The sequence below is a fragment of the Haemaphysalis longicornis genome, unplaced genomic scaffold, assembly GCF_048455015.1.
Source record: "Haemaphysalis longicornis isolate Haplotype H1 unplaced genomic scaffold, Haemaphysalis longicornis Haplotype H1 scaffold_12, whole genome shotgun sequence".
Classification (NCBI taxonomy): domain Eukaryota; kingdom Metazoa; phylum Arthropoda; class Arachnida; order Ixodida; family Ixodidae; genus Haemaphysalis; species Haemaphysalis longicornis.
This window is the reverse complement of record NW_027526225.1, coordinates 85074121-85098365: the sequence shown is the minus strand read 5'-3', so window position 1 is coordinate 85098365 and position 24245 is coordinate 85074121. Positions and strand designations below refer to the sequence as shown.

Genomic DNA, 24245 nt, shown 5'->3' with positions numbered 1-24245 from the left:
CTAGTGCGGTAGCTCCAATGGCCGCTTCTGACCGCTCTTTAAAATGCTACTCAAGGCACAAACGCACTTGCTTGTGCAGGAAAGGAGCCACAGCAGGCACGAAATCGTTGCCGCAGCCGTGAAAATACCGCGCACAAATCGCGTGCAAAAACTCGCCATGTGGTTCACGCTGGATTAGGTTGCTGGGTGCACTTGCGCAGAGGGACGGGGTAGATGGTGCCCAAATCGCACGCACAACACGCCTTTTTTTTTTTTTTTTTCTATCAAATTTTAAAAGGCAGTGCTTTTTGGGGGCTAATTTCGAAAGCACTTCTTTCTTATGACATCAGGAGCCAGTATTACGTAATCAAAAAGGAACATGACATAGTTTAGACGTCACCATGTCAGACATACCTTAGGGTCACATTGCTTGTCGAGCCAGGACAATCAAGATAAAAAGCAAGAAAAAAAGCAGAAGGTGCTCGCTGAAGCGCAACTTGAAGCTTCTATCCTGCAAGATGAAATAAACTCTTTCAAGCCGTAACTGAAGGCAAGGAAACCTGGAACTGAGCAAACAAACTGAAGTTAATCAAAGTGCATTTTGAGAATGAGGGCAGTTGCAACAAATGTTTTTCCCTTCGATAGAATGTGTTTTCTCCACGCTGTTTATATTCTTCATGGACCATTTTCATAGAATGGCACCTGTTGTATAGGTTAGGGAATTTCGACTAAAGTGGTCATGAAAACCTGGAAAAGTCGGGGAAATTGAATTAGGCAATTTGCTAGACACCCTGCCACCCCAACCACTGGACAGACTTTGTTCCTGTTAATTTTTCTGTTAGTTTTTTTTTTTTTTAATGAAGAGTGTTGCAGGGTTATGACATTTCCTGATTTTCAATTTAGGGCCTTGTTATTTTTTTATTTAGTACTTCTGCCAATGCCTGTTGTGTCCAAGTGGTTACAGGTGAAAATAATGCCGTATGTAAAAAAACGCAGGTTAAAAAAATTCTAATGTCATACCCTGTTCTTTTGTCATTCTTTTGACTACAATTTAAATGTATTCAGAACTTCCTACCGTTTCATCACTTCACCAGGTTTTCCACGGACAGGCAACATGTAAATCTCCATAGTGCAAAAACTGGTGAAGGTATCATTATTAAACTTTTACTATCACCATCTGGAGTGCTTTCCAAGGTGCCTACCAAATTTTGTTGCACTACGCCAGGAAGTAAGAAAGTTTGCTCCGATCCCCACATCGCCCCTTAAATTGGAAGTAAATTACCTGCTTCCCGATGTGCTGTAATGACAGCTTGGCACTTCGGGCAACAGAATTGACACACACACAAAAAAGAAAGCATTAAAAGATGCGCCCCTCGTGTAGCGTTTCGTCGGAAAATGCACGTGTTGTGGACCCTGGAAAGGCATTCGCTGAGTGTGAACTCCAATGACCTGTGCAAATGAGATGGACTTGCCTTACGTAATAATTGTACTGTTTTTCTCAGCGCCGGGGAGACTGGCATTTTGGTGTCACTGTAAGTGTCCCCTTTCTGTCTTTCTTGCACGCAGACTCAGACTGGCACCTTTCTGGACATGGTACAGAAGCAGCCGGACTTGGTGCAAGAACTGTTGTGCCGGTGGACTGGAGTCCAGGAGGTCAACATCCGTGTGTACAGCTACCGGTCTCGAAGGCACCGGTACCTTCTCCTGTCTGCCGTGGGTCGCCTCTGGCAGCTCTGCTGTTTCGAGGAACTCGTCACTCAATCAGGGCTGGAGAACGCCATTGTGAGGAAGAGTCTCTGCTGAGGAGGAGGGGAAGGAGGGAAGATGGATCGCACTCCTCTTCCAACGGAACGGCTTCCAGATGCGTAGGACTCTGGCTGTGATAGGCTGAGTCTCTCGCTGTATGCAAAGTGCATCATTTTCATTATCTGTTTACGTAGATTTTCAATGAGGTTTGTTAAACGATGTAACCAGCATTGACTGCCAGAATCTGAGTTGTCATACGTTTTCAATGGGGTTTGTTAACCGATGTAACCATCATTGAATGCCAGAATCTGAGTTGTCGTAAGTTTTCAATGATGTTTGTTAGCCGATGTAGCCAGCATTGACTGTCAGAATCTGAGTTGTCAGGGGACAGTGCACTAGTCAGATATTGTTCTCAAGTTGCCTTAACTGCCGTGACCTGTTCCTGCAAACTGTGACTGCCAAGATTCTGCTTCGTCGCAGGATGACATATTTGTAATTTAATTTCCTTGTAACACTGCCACGACTATTGCGTCAAAAAAGACAGATTGACAGCAAACGCGGCGCTTGTCATTTCTTTTTTTCTTGTGGCACTCACTGCCGCAATCTTCTGGTGTGAATTTTGATGTGTCAAAAGACAAAACAATCATTATTGTGTTTCTTTTTTTTCCCTTATGACAAGACACACACTGTTATAACACCCTGGTGTGAATTTTCTGTTGTCAGTGGACCAGAGACTTATTTTTTTTAACCTGCAAGACATGACAGACACTGCCGTAACCATCTGGTGTGAATTCTGAGGTTTGAAAAGACGAGACGCTTGTCATTTTTTATCCTTGTGTCATGGCACTCATTGAGGCGATTTCCTGGTGGGAATTCTGAGATTTCAAGGGACCAGACACATTTTTGTTTTTCTCGTGACAATCACTACCATAGCCTCCTAATATGAATCCTGAGTTTCGAAAAGACAAGACACTTGTCATTTTTTATCGTTGTGACATGATACTCATCGCCATAATTTCCTGGTCGGAATTCTGAGATCTCAAGGGACCAGACACATTTTTGTTTTTCTTGTGACAGTCACTACCATAGCCTCCTAATATGAATCCTGAGTTTCAAAAAGACAAGACACTTGTCATTTTTTTATAGTTGTGACACGATACTCATAGCCATAATTTTCTGGTGGGAATTCTGAGATTTCAAAGGAGCAGACACATTTTTGTTTTTCTCGTGACAATCACTACCATAGCCTCCTAATATGAATCCTGAGTTTCGAAAAGACAAGACACTTGTCATTTTTTATCGTTGTGACATGATACTCATCGCCATAATTTCCTGGTCGGAATTCTGAGATCTCAAGGGACCAGACACATTTTTGTTTTTCTTGTGACAGTCACTACCATAGCCTCCTAATATGAATCCTGAGTTTCGAAAAGACAAGACACTTGTCATTTTTTTATAGTTGTGACACGATACTCATAGCCATAATTTTCTGGTGGGAATTCTGAGATTTCAAAGGAGCAGACACATTTTTGTTTTTCTTGTGACAGTCACTACCATAGCCTCCTAATATGAATCCTGAGTTTCGAAAAGACAAGACACTTGTCATTTTTTATCGTTGTGACATGATACTCATCACCATAATTTTCTGGTGGGAATTCTGAGATCTCAAGGGACGAGACACATTTTTGTTTTTCTTTTGACAGTCACTGCCGTAACCTCCTGCTGTGAGTTCAAAGTTATCTAGAGACAAAACACTTGTCATCACATTTTTTTTTGTTAAGGAAAATAATCTTGGGCGTTTAAAACGCAAAAATTTTGGTGTGTCTGTCTGTTTCTCAATTCAGCCTTCAACTAACAGTTGAAACAATTCATAAAGAGGAAGTATATATGGGCAGAACCGTTAGAAACTCTTGAAACTGCTGTTGGGTAGCTTTGTATGATTGTTGGAAAAGTGAAATGAACCCAGTGATAGAGACTCGTCAAGGATAAGCCCAAGCGATAGGGGCTGATGTGAAAGTAATATGTAAAGGCAGATGTCATCAGTAAGGCCAACCTTAAGATCGGCAGATTGAAATACGTTCATTGTCTGCACAATTTTTGGGCATGCCCCTTCGATTATCATTTTCTTCAACTAGCTGTTTTTGCGTGTAAACACAAACAGGGTCTTGCTGTCCGAGACAGGAAACTTGTGAACTCTGTCGTCAGTGTTGCTTTCTTTTTTGAACACTTTGGAACAATGGCCAATTACTAGAGCATAGATCAAAAGGAAGGGTGTAGGAGGAGGATTAAAAAAAGAGTGATGTTACACACTTTTTATAGCATTTTTACCTTCTGAGAATTCTATTTTGATATATATTTTCCTGCGCTGAGGTTTTTTTATCTTCTACACATGCGTGCGTTGCACTGTGTACATGCTGTTTTCCTTTTTCTACCGAAACAACATTCCCAGTGTCCAGCTGCACACTTTACTTAATAATTCCCTTATACACGTACAGCGTAAACCAAAGAGGTTTTTGTACTTCGTGAACGTTTATGTATAAATTTTGCTAATAAAGTGTTGATTGTTCTGCTTTACCGTTTTTTTAATGGGTGGCGGTGAAACCTCACGGTCGTCTGGCACAAGAGGTGAAGAGTAATTTTCATTTTCAGCATTTTAACAGTGGAGCTGTCTGTTTGACTTGGCTTGAGTTGTCCAATGCAAACGGAAAAACCGCCTCTAATTGTAAAGAAAAAAAAAACACTTCCCGGGGTGGGAATTGAACCTGGATTCCTCGCGTTATGAAAATGGCGTGTATACGATTGAGCAGCTGCTTAGCTAATCGCAAGTTTTCATCTCCGCAGTTAAAAAGATCAAGAAATTTATGAATGCACACACGTGAGCGCAGGCTCGCGGCGGCCGCCCGGCAGTTAACAAGACAAAGAAAACGCCTTGCGACGACCGCCCAGCGTCCCCTGCACACGTTTTTCAAGACAAGCATATTTACTTCGGAAGGTTGGCCAAGGTTGCAGCGACCGCGCGGCAGTTAAAAAGAAAGAAAATGCCCAGTGCTCGAAGGTGCATGCCTTGTGGTGAGCTCCCAGCATCCTCGGCACACATTTTTCGTGCCAAGCATACCCACTTCGAGAGATTGGCCGAGTATGGCAAAAAAAAAAAAAAAAAAAAAGGGCTGCGTCTAATGCTGCCGTGAGAATTACCCCCAGGAAATTCTCACGGCAGTTTCCATAAAGGCTGGCTGGCCTAAAATTTGCTGAATAATATTACGTCCCAACGTTACCTAACGTAACATAACCTCACCAAACCTAGCCTAACCTAACCGAACGCGTCATAACCTATACCCAAATCCAGCCCAACTGCAACAAACCTAATCCAAGTCCAGCTGAACGACACTTAACACAACCTATATTAAACGTAATTCAACCCATTCTAGAAGTCCTGTGCATCATCGATCTCTCGGTATAGTAAAAACCAGAGTAAAGAAAGTATTAACAAAATTACGGTGACCGAAAAATAAATGAAAGCTAAAAAAAGACCTGCTCGTCGAGTTCGAACCTGCGCATTCTCATTTAGAACCAAGTACAGGGACAAGCAAACACGGCTTTGTAGGGAATATTTATCCCATAGAATGTCCGCGCAGCGTGCTTAGCCAATGAGAGGCGACTGCAATGAGAAAATTTCTGACGATAATTCTTATGATTGCCGGGATAATAGGCACTACCAAAAAGAAAGCTCCAGCGCTCACCGTATTCCTGGCAAGACTTGCTCAGAACGCGAAAGACCCGTCGCAGCATACGCCCCCCCAATGTGATGTCCAATGATTAACCCTTCCAAAAAAAAAATTAAATAAGCTCACACTTATAGCAACAACGATGGAGTAAAGGTCATTGTGGCAGTGAAGAAACAGCAAATTGGCTGCAATCTTGGACTTGAACCTTCGTGATGGTCGTGACGGTTGCATACAGCTTTCGCTACCTTCAAGTCTTGTGTGTTAGTGTAGGGTTCCTTAATTTTTTCCTTTGGGTTATTCGTGGCATTGGCTTTAAACAGCCGTGTCTCTGACGAAGGGAGAGGGGCTGCCAGCTCTGTACCACTTTTTTTTTTTTTTTTTTCCTAGTGGGACTCATTTTTGTTGCGATGGCCGTCAAGGACACAGAAGGGCTATCACTCGCACAGTGTGTGGTCTGTGCTATGTGCGAGTATTTCATGGTTATTTTTTGGCACAGTTTTGTGTCATGGAAATAACTGTGAGGGGTCAACTGTTACACTACAGGAACCTCAGGGAACTTCATTCTAAAATTTCTAACTTGACAGTCCGGAACAAATCCGGGGCATAGCTGTCTCGACAGGGACAGCGCGGGACTCGGGACACAGTATGAAAAGTCTGGACAGTCCCGCGAAATCCGGGACGGTTGGTAACCCTAGCGCTAGTGCCGCGGGGGAGACCCTTCCCTTGCGGTAGTTGCGTGGGCCATCTTGGAGCTCGTGACCACGGTCTTTCCGGCTTTGCGAGGGCATGGGCCACGGCCAGTTCTTCGGCTTCGTCGCCCTGATCGACGCGCTGGTGACCAGTCTATCGATGGTGGTGACGACCGCCGTCGCAAGAAATCCCATGTTTCGGATAGGCATCAGTGACCGGGCGAACGTCGCTTGCCTCTTCGCATGCCTGCATTGCTATCCCACGCCCCTTGTAAGGTTTTGTGCGCCCTGTGTCGGCACTTTCCCTCGCGGTGAAATAGGCGCCTTCAACACCTTCAATGCACTGACTGTTAACAGTGACTCTACCGTGCTGCACGGAGCTTCTAAAATGAGGTACAGTTCTCCGCTCAAAGCAACGTCTGTCTGTACCTAATGTTATGCAAAACGCTACCATCACTTCTGATTTTGGATTTGCACAGGGAAGGGGGGAGAGCGCGCACGCAGTGCCCCCACTACCAAAAATTGCATGCCCCATCTACCCCAGTTTGGGGAAGTGGCAGGGGTCAACACGGGCGGAGTGCAATGCACGTGCCTCGCCCTGGGAGCGCGCCCGTCCGGATCAGCGCAACTCCGACACCAGGTAAGTATGCCATTACTCCTTCGCCATTTTGGCGCCACCAGCTGAAGCCCAGACGGGTGCGCCGGTGGCTTCACCGACACTTACTCTAATGAAATCATTTTAGAAGCAATTTATGGCTTTCACACAATCTTTTTTCTAAAAATATTCGCGGCACTTCTTATTATTTTAATCAAGTGTTGCTTTTATTGTTACAGAAGGACAATGGAATAACTTAGCAGAACTATTTTACGGGTAAGTTTGTAGGGGACAGCATGATTGTCGCGAGTGCCCCTTTTACCAGAACTGACACCAACATTATCTCATGTAACTGAAGAAAGTAGCGAAAAGTTAACCTTCGAGAACCAGTGGAAACGTACTAAAATGAGCCCTATTTATAAATTAAATCCAGCAAATCTTTTGCCAGTTCACTAATTTCCCGAGTCTAGAGTTCCTGCAGATAGTCCGCTGGGACTTGGAAGTTCTGGGGCTGCTGTTTCATTGGTATAATACATTTAAAAATCGAGTGCCTCATGGCGTCCTGGGCAGTCACTCGGCCTGCCCTTCCCCACCCACTTACCCTTCCCCCGACGGCCCTCACAGAATAAACTCTCTGAAACATCAGCCGTGACATTAGCTATGCTAGAGATATATTATTCTAGTTCACTCTAGCTATGCTATGAATGCGTGATATCGGCTGCCCTTTCTAACGTAGTTTGTTTTTCGTCTCTGCAGTAGTTTATAAGCATATTAAAGGGACCTAGAAAAGCCTTTTGTAAACGTTACAAAAGGCCTGCATTGTCGCGCAGCACCAATATAGCGATACAATGCCGTTGGAATTATTGATCTACATTCAGTATTGGCTGCGCGAGAAGCAATTAAGTGCACCTCTCCCCCCTTGCCGATCGATTCCTCCTCCCTCTCTGCTTCTTTCAAAGCAGCTGGAAACACTGGGGATAGCCATGTGACATCGCGACGCTCGACTTCCGTTCTTTACCAGCTGCATTCCTCCGCCTAGTCCTCCGCCTAGGCACGCGTCAATCGCTGCAGACCCGCCTTTGCCTCGGGACCGCGCAGGAAGGAGGAAGAGCAGCCGAAAGTGACGTTGCCGGCAGCCGACCTCACCGGCGATTGGGCGAATCAGGGGGGCGGCTCACCGTTGCGTCAGCCGCGACCGGCGTTACGTCAGCCGCGGTCGGCTCGCTGCGGCGTCGCGCTGCTCGGCTGAGAAAGGCGATCTTCAAAAATCGATCCTCTCATTATATTATCAGATTCGCAACCCGCCATCCGAAATTACCTCAAGGGCACCATTTCATCACTGGCCCTCCAAATTCTTCGCACTCGACCCCCTTCCGAACCCGTGACGCTGCTGTGGACCCCGGCCCACACCGGCATAGGTGGTAATGAGGCTGCCCACCACCAAGCCCGAGCTTTGACACACCGGGCAGGCGCTTCTTTTACACCTACACCCGGCGTTCCCGAGATGTCCCATTCGGTACTGCTCACATACCGGGACATCACCCAACATTACCGCCTCCTTCGCAGACAACTTCCCCCTCCCCACCCCTCCCTCACCGCCGAGGCTGCCCACATGTGGCGCCTTCTTCAGACTCACTCGTTTCCTCACCGCACTCTATTAATGCATACGCACCCTCACCTCTTTTCCTCTCCCAACTGCCCCTTGTGTGACGCACCGGACACGCTCTATCACTCGCTCTGCGAATGTCCGCGCGATCCTTTCCCACCTCTACCCTCCCCCACCCTCTGGGAACAGGCTCTGGGGTGCTCGGACCGCGACCTCCAAGAACTGGTCACCGGTCGTGCCCTCGACGTCGCGGCGGCCCTATGGGCCACCGCCACTCCCCCACCCTAAAACCAGAGTTTCAATAAAGTGGATTCTCTCTCTCTCTCTCTCTCTCAAAAATCGATGGCGCAGATAGCAAAGGCGGTATCTGGCAGCGTTGCTCCCACATTCAGCGCACGCGAGCTGCTGGAGAAGTGTCGCAATCGCAGGGATCTAAAATGACAATTTTTATTTTCGAATATTTTACGAGTGTCTGCTATCAGCGCCATCGCCGAGACCAGTATGCTGCGAAAAATGCTGGAAGCCGAAAGAGAAGAACAAATGGGTTATCACCGTCGGCATGCGCGCATGCGCGTTTTGTTCCTTTAGTTTACCGCCGGTGCAGCTACACGGCATTCCCATGCGGTTCGGCCACAGCTCCCGTGCTCCAATTACTCCTGACGGCACCTGTATTTTCACAATACAGTCGTTGTTGATGATGATATGCACATGTGCGAACAAGTGATTCGTGTATCCAGCACCGGCCAATCCCTCGCACACACGTGCCAGTCGCTGCTGGATGCGAAAAGGAAGAAAACGAAGGCTCTTGTCGAGGAGGAGACGAGGCACTGCAGAGCGAAGTCCACCCACCTTGACCTGTAAGTGCACGCAAACGACCCGCTGCATGCTGTTGTTTTTGTTTAAGCAGTCTTTACCGGCCCTCCGTCGCATTCATGCACGGGCTAGAAGGGCTTGACGAACCCTACGCCTTCGGGGAACTGCGTTTAGAACCAAACTTAATATGCTAACCTGACGAATGAATCGGCCGCAGTTGCCCCACATATTGCCGCAGAATCTTAATGGTCGTGCTCAGCGCCTGCGCGCATTGCGGAGCAGGAATTAGGGGTTCTTCAAGAACTGCATTTGCCCCATGTACCGTAGAGTCGAACTGCGTTTTACTAACGGCAGTCAGCGCTGGTGCCAGCCGTTGAGAACAATGCACAATACAATAGTTTCGAAACACGTCGTCTGGTTCCTGCCAGTGAGGGCGTGCGGACGGCCGCTGATGCCACGGTGGGCATGATTGCTGGTGCATCAAATCCCATCTTCGGATGGCATACATCCGCATTCATTCTCTTCAAAGGCCCAAACTCGCTTTCCGAAGAAGCCGAGATGTTGTTGGGGAGGGGAGGATCGGACAGGGGATGGCTTACAATAGTGGCGGAAAAATAATGACGCGTTTGAAGAACTAACTTGGAAAAATAACTATGATCTTATATGCTTCCTGCGTCACCCATTTTGATGCAGTGTTCCTCAGCGTCAACGGCGCCTGTGTTGACTCACCATCCATGGAGGATATGACGAGCGCAGTCATGTCTGTCGAAGAACAGGATGCCATCAGTAAGTATATATGCGTGTAGTGCGGGTTACGTTACGATGTCGATGTTACGCCCAGAACCCCATGTTCTAGACGTGAAGCTGGGAATTAAGACTGTTACTCCAGGCTAACGCTCACACCATGCTTGGGGCTGACGATGTCTTTATAGCCATGGCGACGGCTTCATAATGCTGCCCCCCCCCCCCCTTATAATCGAATAAATACGGCACTGTACAGCGCCTGACTGCATATTGGGAAGACGGGCTTCCGTTCGGCATCCCTCTTGTATGCCTTTCGCTGTTGTCATTTTCCTTGTCTTCGATCGTTGCCATGACGTGTAGCTTCCAGGGCACCATTTCGCGGTACCCCCCCCCCCCGCCCTTCCAAGAAAACAAACAAAAAAAAAAACAAAAAAAACGAGCACCTCACCGAAATTACATTTTTCATAGGGCCTTCTTGTTGAGTCGACCCGTGGGGTCCCCACGGTGTCCTCCGTTGTTTTTTAAAAACTAAACTAGGCCACCACACGTGGTTCACGGTCCTCAAATATCCACAGTTAGGATCTCCTGAGCCGTATTAATTGGCCCTGGATTGAAGTTACTGCTCCAAAGAGACTTTTTAAAGCGAAGCTCTGTATGGCTAGGCGAAAGGACAATTCGGCGGTCCTGTGTGCGCAGAAAACTCGTCCGGCGACACCCGATAAGCATGCGCAAAAAAAAAAAAAAAGTCGGAGAAGAGTTGGAAGTGAGGAAAGAGATGCTATCGTAGCGGAGCGCGCGAGCAGCGAGCTGCTGCACAAATGACAATTCAAGCGTTCAAGCGAAACGGCGGGTGGTACGGGCGAGGCAGCGTGTCCTCAACGTCATCTCAACGTGGCAATGGTTATGGTCACTACATAGGCTTAGAGTATCGTCACTATTTTCTCCTTTTGTTCCGTGCCGCCGTCGCGATCATTGGTCAGTTCACGTCACGTGACAGATCATTCACATCTGTGACGGTTCATGGGCGCCGCCATTTTGTTGTTTATGCGTTTCTGTCGGTGAACTGTGGTGTCCCCAGCTTGTCCTCCCTGCCTTGCGGCTGCGCGCGACTGACGTCGTTCCGAGTGCGAATCAAAAATAACGCATTTCGCAGCATTTCGGCTGCAGAAGTGTGTCCGAAGATGCCTTGTCGCTGCGTCTTCGGCAGTGTTGTTTACAAATGACCTCGTCCAAGTTAGCGGCGAGGCCGCAGACGCGGCAGTCTTGCAACACTGATAAAAAACAAAATGGCCGCCGCTGCTCATTTGCGTGCCTCAGTGACGGGTCTCTGTATATTATCTAGTGACATAGCAATGGCAAGCACCGGCCGCACGTCAATCCGAAATGGGCGTGCTGTGAGTCTTACGTATAAAACACCTTCCGCAAGTGACAGCTTCTCTGGTTAACCATATGTACGGAGGGCATAGGCGCGTTTGCCCGCCCAAGTTCATCCCATGAAAGTGAACGCGAATTGTGACCCCTTTAGTGGCTCGAAAACATCTCTTTGCTCCGGAGGTGTTCTGATTGAGTCAAACCGCGATCTGGGCGTTTACTAGCATTTAAAGACACATGCCACGATCTGGTGCTCATTTTGTGCGGCCACAAACAGGTACTTTGTCCTATTTTGAGGTCCATTCGTTCGAAAAAAGATGAGGTTGGCGGTGTGCGAATGTGGTAAGCAGGAGTACAGCCCTCCCCTTCCGGCGCTGCTACAAAGCCGCCCCCTGCTCGTGCACAGCGGAATGCTTGGAATGCAGTGGCATGGTGAAGAAATGATGGGTGGGACGAGGAGTGCGGTCAGACTTTTTTTAACATCTCCTTCTTCTGTGCATTCTTTTCCCTAAAGAGGTGGCGATGGACGCTGCCAGTCAGTCCGTAGAAGTGTCCTGGGACATATGCGCGGGCACCTCCAAGATGCCGCCGAAGCTTTTGCGGCGGCATCTGCGAGAAATTCGCCAGGAGAAGCCGCAGAAAGTCTACTGGTGCCTACATTGCGACTTCGTCACATTTAAGTGGTTCGTACGGTTATTTCTTTTGTCATGCTGGGGTTGAGCGCTGGAGCATGAGAACAAACATTGTGCCCGCCCTGGCCGCTTACTAAATTATTATTTATACTACCAGTCTTTAACACGTACAGTCTTTGTCAAAATTTTGTGAGTCACGGCGACCGTGGCCAGATCAGGCGCGCGGCGAGCAGGGGCGCTGCGCTTGCCGCTGTCCGCTGGCTACGCGGCCGACGAGAGTGAGGGGAACATGGAGGAAAGAAACCTTTTCTTTCCTCCATGGAGGGGAACTTTCGCGCTTCCATATATCACGCCAGCCATATATGGCTGGCGTGATAAGTGCAGCGGTACTGTAGCAGCGGGGCCGGTTTCTCAGAGCAGGCGCACTTCGCTTCAACGCAGGTACTTTGCGCAGCACTTGTCGCGCCGGATACACTACAAAAGCAAAAGAAAAAGTTCCCCTCGCTCTCTTTAGCCGCGCAACCAGCCGACAGCGGCAAGCGCAGCGCCCGTGCTCGACCAGGCGGCTGCTCCGCGTGGTCGCCGTGGGTCGCCGTATCCCACAAAATTTTGACAAAGACTGTACATCTGTCACACGCACAGAGCATACATACAAAGGTACAAAATATTTAACGAAATTCTTAATGAACAACAGGTGTTGCTGTTAGGGCATCCGCCCCGCGGAGAGGATCCCTTGTCCGGGATCCCCAGGCTGTGGCTGGGTGCGTGACCCTCTTTACCGGGTCAAGTTGGATCATATATAGGGTTCTTGCTGGTTAACGTTACCGTCCAGTGTTGCAAGGAGGGGCTGTGGATGGGTTACCGGTCCAGTGTTTGCTGTCACTGCCATATCTGATGATACACAGGGTGGAGGGTGATGGGTAGTTACAGGTGTCTTGATATTGGGTTGGATAGATGCCCTGGAGGAGGATAGGGCGCAGTACAGACGCCTGAAGTCCCCCTGAAGGAAATGAAGGAAAGAAAGTCAAAGAACCAAAATGAAGTAAAGAACTGGAAAGCGTGGCTACAGAATACAGATGCAACACCCGAAAGGAAACATGCGATTTTTAATATTAATTTGATTGTTATTGGTAAAATGAATATAAATATTAAATCACTGACGAGAGCAGTGTCGGTTATTGCCCTAAAGGCTATGGCAGTTACACACGCACAAACGCTCACGAAATGCCGAAACATGGCAGAGTTGAGCCCTTCTTTTCCATTGGAGGGAAGTTCAGACGCTGTAAGTTCATGCCGAACTGAAGCGCATTTTTTGCACCCATATTTCTACTTCCTGTCCTGGCTGACATAAACGAAATAACAGCATTATTCCTGTCCCTTATTTGTCCTCCTTTGCTGATGACGTTATTTAGTCAAACCCGTAACCTAATTTATATATTGGATGCAAAACTTGTCCTGCAGTCTTCACCAAGCGTTTCTAGTCTACGCCAAAAGTTTGGCACGAATAATTTTTATTGCCTGCAACCTGGCACCAGCATGTTGCTTTCGTACTACCATTAAATAATGCCGTCTCAATGAAACCTCAGGCTTTTGATTTGTCATCTTTGTGGCCCAGAAACTTTTGCCAAAGACTGCACCTGTTTATCTTCTTCTCCACACTCGCTCCAGGCCCACCTACCTGCGTCACGTGGTCGGCCACACCACTCGAAAGTCGTACTCGTGCGAAGAGTGCCAGAGGTCGTTCCGGCGCCGAGAGTACCTGGACAACCACCTGAAGACCCACAGCAGCGAGGAGCAGCCCCTGCTGTGCTCGGACTGCGGGCTCAGCTTCAGCAAGCGCTCCAACCTGAACCGCCACCTGAAGTCTCAGCACGGCGTCACCGCCGGCTACGACGACGAGGCCAAGGGGAACGAGTGCGGAGTCTGCGGCAAGCACTTCTCCCGCGCCGACAGCCTGGCCCGCCACCAGGTGATCCACACGGGCGAGCGCCGTTTCGAGTGCGCCACGTGCTTTAAGAGGTTCAGCTACGCGACCAGCCTCCGCCAACACGAGAAGGCCATGCACGCCGCCCCCGAGCCGTCGCCGTCGCCGTCGCAGGAACCAGACTGCGCCCCTCCCAGCGACGGGTAAACAGGGGTGGAGGTGTCTACACGCGAAGCAAGCGACGGTTGCCGGACTCTGGACCAGCACATGGTCGCCTGTGGACGAATCAACTAGTGATGGTTTCCGAGGTTGGGGCGACGTAACGGAAAATAAGGAGGGAAATAAACCAAGCCAACTTTCGCAGGAAGGGTTTCATTACTATGCAAACGAGTAAAACGTCAACCAGGGTTAGCACACTGAGAGCGGAAGAGAGAGAGAGTGAGTGAGATAGATCTATATATATATATATATATATATATATATATATATATATATATATATATATATATATATATATATATATATATATATATATATATATATATATATATATATATATATATATATATATATATATATATATATATATATATATATATATATATATATATATAGAACAGTGCAGGGCTTGGCAGCTGAATAGTATATTAAATTAGAGTCACCACGAAAAACATAACAATATTTAATACGACGTTTCGGCTGGAAACCAGCCTTTTTCAAGTGAAGAACATAGGTCGAATACAGGGTATATGTAGGCTCGCAAGGAGCGCTGTGAGCACGTGGGCACATTATTTCGAAAGTGTACAAGAAGGACGTTTTTACCTTCTTCCCAAAATTCACAAATTCAACAATCCGGGCAGGCCCATAGTCTCTGGCATAGGAACCGTGACCGAGAACATTTCTAGCTATGTCGACAACATTATAAGGGAAATTCCGCCCACATTCAATTCGTACATAAAGGATACTACTCATTTTCTAAGTGAAATAAAAGACCTCACGGTACCGGATGGCTCCTTCCTTGTAACATTAGATGTCGCCTCTTTGTATACAAACATACCTCACGCCGGTGGAATAGAATCCGTCATAAGAGCCTACGAAACTTCACAAGAGGACAAACCTATTGACAGCAACACTTTGGCCCAACTGTTAACTTTAATACTTGAATTAAACAATTTTGAATTCAATAACCAGCACTACGTCCAAATAAGTGGCACATCTATGGGGACAAAAATAGGCCCAAATTATGCAAACATATTCATGGGAACCCTTGAGACACAGTTCTTGGAGAACTTCCCTTTAAAACCACTGTTTTACAAGCGGTACATCAACGACATTTTCTTGGTTTGGTCTCATGGTGAGGAAGCCCTGAAACAATTCATATCCGATTTCAACAGTGCTCACAGTGATATCTCATTCTCACATGAGTATTCAACCTCTACAATAAATTTCCTTGACGTGCAGATAACAACTAACGGACACAGACTGGATACTTCTGTGTACAGAAAACCCACCGACCGACACCAATATTTGAATTTTCATAGCAGCCATGTGAGACACTGCAAAACGGCCATTCCATACAGCCAAGCCCTACGCTTCCGCAGAATTTGCTCTAACCAAAATGACTTCGCTTCTAATTGTGATCAGCTCCGCATTGACCTCGCACGACAAAAATACCCACTACCACTCATTGACGATTCAATCAGGAAGGCATCAGAACAGGAGCGTTCTAGCCTTATTAGTGGCAATAAAACCTCCGCTTCGAGGTCACAAACCAATCTGATTCTGACATATTCGGCATCTGGCCCAAACGTGAATGAAATTTTAAGAAGACACCACAACATCTTGCTCCAGAGTGAAAAAATGAAGCACGTCATTCCAGACCCACCACGCGTGGTGTATCGCCGGGCAAGAAACATCAGAGACATTGTAACATCATCTCGATCAAGAGAAACTAGTTTCACAGGTTCCACACCATGTGGAAAACCCCGGTGCAAATTGTGTCTAATGATGACACCAACAACAAGCGCTCAGAGCAGGGAATCTGACTTTTCCATGCAGATCAGGGGCAATTTTAATTGTGACACTGCAAATATAGTTTACCTCCTAGAATGTGGTGATTGTGGTGCGCAATATATCGGACAGACTGAAAATTCTTTTAGAACTCGCATCAATAATCACAGATCCGATGCAAAAACAAAACCTTATCTCCCCCTTTCAAAACATATCAACTCTTTGAAACACCCGTTCGATCAATTTAAGGCCACAGTGCTCCAATCAGGATTTAAAACCCATTTCGACAGGGAAGCCTGCGAATCTTATCTGATCCACAAATATAACACTCTCACAAAAGGTATCAATGAGTCTCAGGGAAGGCTGTCGTGCCTTCAAACCTAGACCTTGTAGCGGCACGTATCGCACGTTACCAAAGTTCTCAACCGTTGGATGATTCATCGTTGTCAGCAGGTTACTTTTCCGTATGCTTTAATGCTTCTCCTGCACGAAATCTTGCTGTATCCCATCATTACACTTTCCAAGCACTATTCGGTCTAGTGTTGTAAATAACTTATTTTATCCGTATGCTTCATTGCTCTTTTGCCCGAAATGTCACTTTGTAAGCTATTTTTGTTCACTGCTATGGTTCCCCATGTTCTACGATTTGTACACGTGTATTCTTTGTATTCTTTCGTTTGTCAGTTTGTTTAAAGAATGCTGTGTGCGAATTTATACTGTCATTGATGACTAGCTACAAAGTGTCTCTTTTTTTTTTCTTTCTTTTTTCCTTAGATCATTGGCGATTTGTTCTCGTACGTGCGCCACATCTTTCTTTTACTTTTTTCATAATGTGCAAACCCATGTTACTTGCAAAAATATCAAATGTAAGCTGACAATTTGTTGTATCTATCCACTTCATGTCATGAGCCGGGGGCTCGTTCAACTGCTTTTTTCTGTGTGCTGTTTTCTTTGTATATTTCCTGCCTTGTGTGTCATTTCTCAAAATCCTCGCACAGCCTGCGCTCTTCTTGGGTGGCTCACGCACAGCTCTGTGCGCGTCGGCGCCCTTCGAGGAGTCGTCATTGTCCGCCTTGTGCCCCGGACGCGGGCCGCGGATAAGCCATTTGTGGCTATTATCTGGTCTCCTCCCAAAGCGGCGGCACTTTCCTTTGAGGACGCGGCCCCCTCGCTAATCCTCCCACCTGCATTCTTGAAATTGAACGTCGCCTTCTGCCATTTTGCGTTCCCCAGTGTCTGGATGACTAATTGTCGATTCTACGCTTCCGCCTTATGCGGCAGGTTGTTTCCGCTCCTTTGGAGTAAGATGCCCAGTACCCCTTCCTTATTTGTTTACTTTTCTTAATATTGCTGTGCGTGGGTGGGCGGTGGCTGACGGAAACACGCTTCCTAAGTGCCTCGCTTTTGCTTTTCGCCGCGTTGTATATTGAGATGTATTACCTGCGCGCCCAGTCGTGCAGTACGTTTTTTTTTTTTTTCCACTTGTTTCTTGCTGTATTTCCTTCTTGTACACTTTTGAAATAATGTGCCCACGTGCTCACAGCGCTCCTTGCGAGCCTACATATACCCTCTATTCGACCTATGTTCTTCACTTGAAAAAGGCTGGTTTCCAGCCGAAGCGTCGTATTAAATATTGTTATGTTTTTCGTGGTGACTCTAATTTAATATATATATATATATATATATATATATATATATATATATATATATATATATATATATATATATATATATATATATATATATATATATATATATACACAGAGAGAGAGAGAGAGAGAGAGAGAGAGAGAGAGAGAGAGAGAGAGAGAGAGAGAGAGAGAGAGAGAGAGAGAGAGAGGGGGGGGGAATACATTTAGTGCTGGCTTGCCCGGGTAAGCGCTCTTGTTCGGCAGAAAGATCAAATGCTGCCGCTGAGGGTGAACGCGTGACGGCATTTTTGAATTGACCTGATCGAGCAGCAGAATTTTCGGTCGCGTATGTACAGCGCGAATTTCTAACCCTAGGCACTTATCGGGAACGGGTTGGCCCGTTATCGGGAACGGGAATGCCAAAACTTGTTTAATGCCGTAGGTGAAGAATCCAACGTCCTTGACACACGAAACGGCCCACAGCTCGAATAATAATAAAATATTGAGTTGTAAAGAAAGACGAATTAATTTCAGTATGCGCGAGATTCGAACCACAGACCCCGGAATGCGAGAATGCCCCGCATCTCCAAAACCACTATACCTGAGAGCATTTAGCTGACTAACGGCCTCACACATAGTGACTGCGTTGTGGCATTTGAGTTAGAAACGCGTGCAAATTAACTTATGCATTGATTTTCTACCTCATGTTGGCGTACTATTTTGTTCTTGTTCAACAATGGGGCTCTTCGATTTACAGTCTCGGGCTCACCGCGGACTCCCCGAGAAGCAGTCAGGCATTCGATTTTCCAATGTATCCGTATGGATTCGGGGAATCCTCGGACTACCCGCGGGCTATCCGCGGTGAGCCCGAGAATGTAAATCGAAGAGCCCCAATGTTGACAAGTATAACATTGCCACCGGACTTGGACTTTTAAATTTGGCGGAGCTAGGGTAAATATAACTATTGTGCATATTATGTTTCACTTTAGCCGAGCGGCTGAATCGAGTGACAGACAGACAGGCAGACATACAGACAGATCAAAATTTCCGCGTTTGAGTAGCCCAAGAAAGACTTTCGTCTTTAGAGAAAGTAGACTCGCGCAAGGAGAGATATCGCGGGGCTCAGCCAGCGGTCGCCCGTGCGCTCAAGAAAATTCGATCAGTTTGCACTGGTGGTTGGTGCAAGGCTGGAGAAACAGCGGAGCCGATTTCTTCACCCCTGGGATCATTATTTGGGGGACCGAGCGGAACGGCCTTGTAAAATCCGTCTAAACTTGCCCTCACCCTTGCCTAGCAAGAATATCGCGAAAGCTAACAAAACTCTGCAAAGCCTGGCAAAACCTAGCAAAACTTCGCAAAACCGGAATAAGCTGGGTCACCTCCAGCTCCACCGTTTCTCCAGCCTTGCACAACTAGTGCAAACTGTTAGAACTTTGTTTAGACCCCTTTAAAATTCGCGGGCCGAAAGCGCAAGCAATCCGAAACGGCTTGGTAGCCCGATAACCACGCGCTCGCATTGGCTAGCTTGGCGCACGCTGATTCGCCGTCGCCCTAACATCAACAAAGCCTCCTCCGGAATGCCGGCAAGTTGTTGGCACTCGTGTTTCTGGCACCGCTGGTTTATCCGGAATTTTTATCGCCCCCGTTTGCAGTGTTCGGGTTTTCGTTCACTCATGCGCATCTTCACGACACGGTAAGTGACAAGCGTGTTCGCAGTGTGCTTCGTTGGGCTTCGAGCGGTGCGAATCGCGCTGCTGAGTGCTGCTGGCGCACGTGATGTCTTGACAGCTGAAATGTGAAAGCGGAACTATGCCGCCGCGAGCTGATAACGTGTGGATATCGTATCACTTTTAAGCTTTTACCGACGTTATCAGCATCCATGACTGCAGCACTACTCGCCTCGACATCCCGCCGCAGCGGTCATTCGCGGTTCGAGTTTTCGCACGACGTAACGCGCGAAAATTGAAAGTAACTTTAGTATCTTTGATCGAGCTTAGTTTGCTAAATCAGGACACTAGGAAGTTGATCATGTGTGCTACGCGCATGGTTTTCATTGGTAATGAAGCCGGCGTCGTCGCCTCTGATTTCGTGTTACTCAAGAGTGAGGCAGTATATTTTGTGTCCATTAATTCAGTGTTGTCACAGCGATATGTATACGTACAGAGATGCCTAATAAAGCGAGAAGTGCGGTTCCAGCACGCATGCGGATGAATACTGCATTTTCACGAAGTGTATATGAGCTGAGCAGACCGCTGTCAAAACCTTCTTTAGCTGGTTCATCGAAGCAAAGTTGTCGGATGTCACAAAACAGTGACACCCCGGCACACATAAGTTGTTTTCGGATTTGAGAGAGAGAAAGGTGGGACATTTTGGCTGCAAACAAAATATTTCCGATGCTAGAAATGTATACAGAAGCAGCACGACTTCATTACCTAATAATATTGGACGTTGCGTTGAGTAGGAACTCAGCATTGAGCAGTGTGAGTATAGTTCTGCGGCAATGAGCGTTGTGGCATTTTATTCCCGTGAAAATACGTCTATTTCGGATGAGTAAAACAACCTTCAGGTGAAAATGTGGCCTGGCCTGTGAAGCCGTTGAGCGTGATAGTCGTTCTGTTGAATACATTCGCAAGCAGTTGAAGAGGAACAGCTAGCTGTACCTGCATTAGTTCCTGTTGCCAGTGGTCTCAGTCGTTTCTTTGCTTGCCTTCTGTGCTTAGAAACTTGTGATTGTTGCTGTAATTTATAGTCTCGTCATGTCAACGCACTAAACAGTAATTGAGGTTTCCGCTGAACTGCTGAACAAAGGAGTATTTCCTGATGACTTGTTTTATGCTGCTTTATTCACCACCGCTAGGTACGTACCTGAAGGTGTGCTTGCAGCTGGAATGGAACATGTGACCCTTTTATGTTCGCACTCTTGTGCTTTGCTTGAAACCTCAATAGGACAAAAAAATTTTGGCCCAGACCGTTTGGGGTGTATTATCTGTATCATGTGTCCTTCGATCGGTATGCTGTCTCTGGTTCAGTGCCCTGCTGAAGCTCTAAGCGAATTTGGTGGGCTAGCTTTGCCAACAGAATTTTCATTGTATCAACTATATGTAGTTTTATTTATCTGAAGGCCATGCTATTTTTAAGTTACTTTAATGGCGCTGCCTATGTAGCACAAAAAATTAAAGGGTTCTTCTATCACAGTTTTTTGTGACAAAAGAAAGCTTATAAATATCCGTGACAGACTGGGAAAGTATTCATGCAGTCGTAAAGAGATACAGTTGAACACGGATATATCGAACACGGATATATCGAATTATTGTCTATATCGAACAGTGCAAACATCCCCTTGAAAATCCCATGCAAAAGTATAGGGCTGTTGTGCGCGTGTATCGAACTCCTGATCACGGGGAAATTCGATATATCGAATTCCGCGCTGTCACGTGCCCCTGAAAGTTTGCTCAATCTGATGGGGTGGAGTTGATGATAATGTTGACTCATCGCACGAGCTGCCTGGCTTGGTGAGACAGAGGCGGCGTCCGCGGCATTATGTCACTTCGATGACCTTCAACAGCTGTTTTCACGCTAGCACTAGGGGCAGCTCCATGATAGTTAGAACGCGGATAGTGGTTGGGGCAAAAGGACATAAAGGAGCAAAAGAAATTGACCAGAGGCACTCTTTTTCTGTGATTAAGCTGTTTGGTGGCTCGTGCAGGGGGACCGATGTGGCGTTGTAGGTTTGTTTTGTCCAAGGCATTCATTTCGGAGCAACGAAGGCGGGAATTCGTCGGGTGCAGGCAGCTGAAAAGATGTTGGTTGAAAAGGCGTTCGGAATTCCTCGCAGTAGTTTTGAGGGCATGCACGCATAAACGTTGACGTAAAGGCGAATGCAGCACAATCCGCCCCGGCTATTCCGGAGCGTGTCACGTGCAAAGCGACTTCGTTGCACGCCTCCAGATGGGGAAGGTGTTCGGTTCGGATACTGAAGATAACGGCACTCGTTGCCTGACAACGTTCCCAATCGCCTTCTGCAGCAGAGGTTACGTCAGCGTTATTCGCCTCTGTTGTGGCACAGTGTACAGCGTTGATTTTCTCATTTGTGCGTGTTTGTAAACTTGAAGACAATTTGGCGAACTTTACGACGCAGAAGAAAAAACAAGCGAAGCTGAAAGACACTTTAATGATAAATAAAGTGCGGTGGTCATCATGCTGCGGTTCGGATTTTCCGTGCTTTGAGGGTCAAAACGGTAAACTACCATTTTCCACGACTTCAGAAAACTCTCAGTGATGTGCGGAGTTGTCAGATAATCTTCAAATGGGCGTATTTTATATATCAAATTATCGATATATCGAATTCTTTCCCGATCCCCTTGGAGTTCGATATATCCGGGTTTGACCGTATCTTATTCACCCTCTCTGAAATGCCTTATGGCCTAGAAGTGGGATTTTGAAAGCCGCCAGGATGTGAATGCAGCCAGCTTGCTGCATGCATTTGCAATAAGAATTTTCAGCATGAGCTAACTTTTTATTTGAAATTAAATGACATGAAAGAGTGCTGTGTACAGTGACGCCGTACCAAAAGGGCGACTGAAAACTGAAGTGGAAGAGCTTTCATGGTACTCACTTTAAGCATCGCAATATTAAGAAATTTGTCTTGCTTATCTTGCTTATTTGAGAGCAAAAATGCGGCATGAATGAAACAATAGAACATTGCTAGAAAAGGATCCACGTAAGAAACTTGTCTTGCCAGTTCACACATTTGTACCTTCAGAGGTCACACCGTTTTTTTAACATGAAACTTCATGGCATTTTAGAACCCATCAGTAACAGAATGGCTACCGAAAAACATGATGAGAAGGACAGGATGGGAGAAAAAAGGACGCAATGGAGCGATGAGGTGCAAAAATTTGGAGCTTGAGCTTGTGTTCAGATAGTGCAAGATGGGGGAGTGAGTAGACATCTATGGGGGGGGGGGGGCTGCGCCCAACAGCAGACATTGACAAGCTGCTGCCTCGAGTGACGACGGTGATGATGATTGTTCATTTTCATTCGCAGGGATCGTGTCAAGCACGGCCTGTAGATGGGGACCGCATCAAGGAACAGCCTCTCCTTCGTGTGTCTGTGGACACAGAAGCCTCGTGACGACCGGGAATCATTTGTGGCCGCGCACAAGCGGTTCTTTGAAGAAGCCCTCAAGGGACGAGCAACTGTCAGCATCGAGCGCGTCCAACAGAAGCTCCCCCGACACAGCTGCGAAGACCCCCTGTGGCAGCTTCACTGCAGGCTCAGTCTGCACTCATCGCTGAATCCGAATCAGCTTGAGTCACTGAGCACGGACATTGCTCGGCAGTGGTGTGCGGGCGGCGTCAGAACGCTCCACGGGTCGTCTGGGCCGCTGAAGTGGTTGCAGCCTGACCGCAGGCATGGGTTCTGGCACGGCTGGTTGGCCATGGAAGCAAACGTTAAGATGCGCTGTGTTTCCTTTGGCACGCTCCCCGGAGACCTCACTTTCTTTGCCGAACGCCACACCATCGAGAGCAAGTTCGACGGGGACGGCTACACCGTTGACTGCACCTTCAAGCACGATGAAAGGGTCCTCCAGGTTTTCCTGGAGTGCGGCCGTTGTTCGGCCGCCGAGGGCCTCTATCAGCTCAGCATGCATTACAGCAACATCTTCCGAGTGGTCGTGTGCGACCCCGTCGGCGGGCCCACGGATATTTTCCTCCACGTATACACGCTTCCCCTGTTTCACAAAGCGACGGGAAACGTCCACCCTTCTGTTCGTGGCAACAGGCAGGCAACAATGGACCAAATGAACTTCCAGCGGACGCTTACGATCGGCTGCCCGTGCTCTTCCGTCCTGGAGAGCAGAAACATTGGCGGCTGCTTTGTCATGAAGCTGGGCTTCTCTGACAGCCACAACGCGCGACGCACTGTGGGCCGTCTGAGCCGTAAATGCCGGAGGGCCTGGTTTCAGTTTGCGCAAGTAACGACCGATCGCGTTGGCACGAAAGTGGACACTTTGAAGGAGCAGCTGTGTTCGAGACTCATGCCCAAGCTCAAGTTCCCCTGCTGCTATGCCCTCAACGCTCTCCTCCAGCGGAGCGACGACATTGCTGTGCAACTGATGCTTCTGTCTAGCGAGGAGTTCAACTCAGTATTGAGAAACCTCGAGTTGTTTGCTGCCCGCAACGAGGGTGCCCTTGAGGAAGCGCTGTTTGGTGTCGGAACAGCCCTCGAAAACCACAGCATCGTAACTTTCGCCACAGCTCTGCCGGCTTTGTTTGCGCAGTCTTGTAAGACGCACGTTCCCTGCCAAGTGCCGCGTGGCTCGTGTCTCATCCGGCGACTGTTTGTGACTCCGTCACGCATTTTCTACTTGCCTCCGGCCGTCCACTCTGAGAACAGGGTGCTTCGCAAGTTTGACGCCGGCTATGCGCTCCGGGTGTCGTTCCGCGACGACCACTTTGAGTTCCTGTCGTACAGCCTGGGGTACCACCCGCAGAAGCAGGAGATGATGGACAAGGTTGTCGGAAGCTTCTTGAGAGAGGGCGTGAAGATTGGAGACCGACATTTCAAGCTACTGGCCAGCTCGGTCAGCCAGCTACGAGACCACGGAGTTTGGTTGTATGCGGATGTAAGTTGAGCTTCCTGTCTGTTTTCAGGGCAGCGTGTTGCGTCGTAAGCATGATTGCACGCAGCATGCGATCTGACATGCCTCACGGAGTCACAAACATCGCCTAGTCTACAGCGTGTGGTGAGACAGAAATATAAGTACTGTGATAGCTT

General features: G+C 47.5%; 3 protein-coding genes and 1 non-coding gene across 4 annotated transcripts in view; 3 read left to right on the top strand and 1 right to left on the bottom strand.

Annotated features, from left to right (window-relative positions):
• LOC144162911 (uncharacterized) overlaps window positions 1-4299 on the top strand; it is a 42604-nt gene extending 38305 nt beyond the window's left edge. The window contains exon 10 of the mRNA XM_077693631.1: window positions 1546-4299. Coding sequence (XP_077549757.1) covers window positions 1546-1782 — 237 coding nt within the window. The 3' untranslated portion in view covers window positions 1783-4299. The remainder of the gene's footprint in view (window positions 1-1545) is intronic.
• Window positions 4300-6622: 2323 nt separating this feature from the next.
• Window positions 6623-6787, bottom strand: LOC144163444 (U1 spliceosomal RNA). Its single transcript, XR_013320943.1, has one exon. It is a non-coding gene; the product is annotated as a U1 spliceosomal RNA (small nuclear RNA).
• A 2054-nt stretch (window positions 6788-8841) lies between these two features.
• On the top strand, window positions 8842-14193 carry LOC144162909 (zinc finger Y-chromosomal protein 1-like). Its single transcript, XM_077693629.1, has 4 exons — window positions 8842-9197; window positions 9847-9939; window positions 11783-11951; window positions 13569-14193. Exons 1-4 carry the CDS (start codon window positions 9119-9121, stop codon window positions 14029-14031), a joined length of 804 nt encoding a protein of 267 aa, XP_077549755.1. The 5' UTR covers window positions 8842-9118; the 3' UTR covers window positions 14032-14193.
• A 4812-nt stretch (window positions 14194-19005) lies between these two features.
• LOC144162910 (uncharacterized) overlaps window positions 19006-24245 on the top strand; it is a 36839-nt gene continuing 31599 nt past the window's right edge. Inside the window, exons 1-2 of the mRNA XM_077693630.1 lie at window positions 19006-19158; window positions 22512-24093. Coding sequence (XP_077549756.1) covers window positions 22537-24093 — 1557 coding nt within the window. The 5' untranslated portion in view covers window positions 19006-19158; window positions 22512-22536. The remainder of the gene's footprint in view (window positions 19159-22511; window positions 24094-24245) is intronic.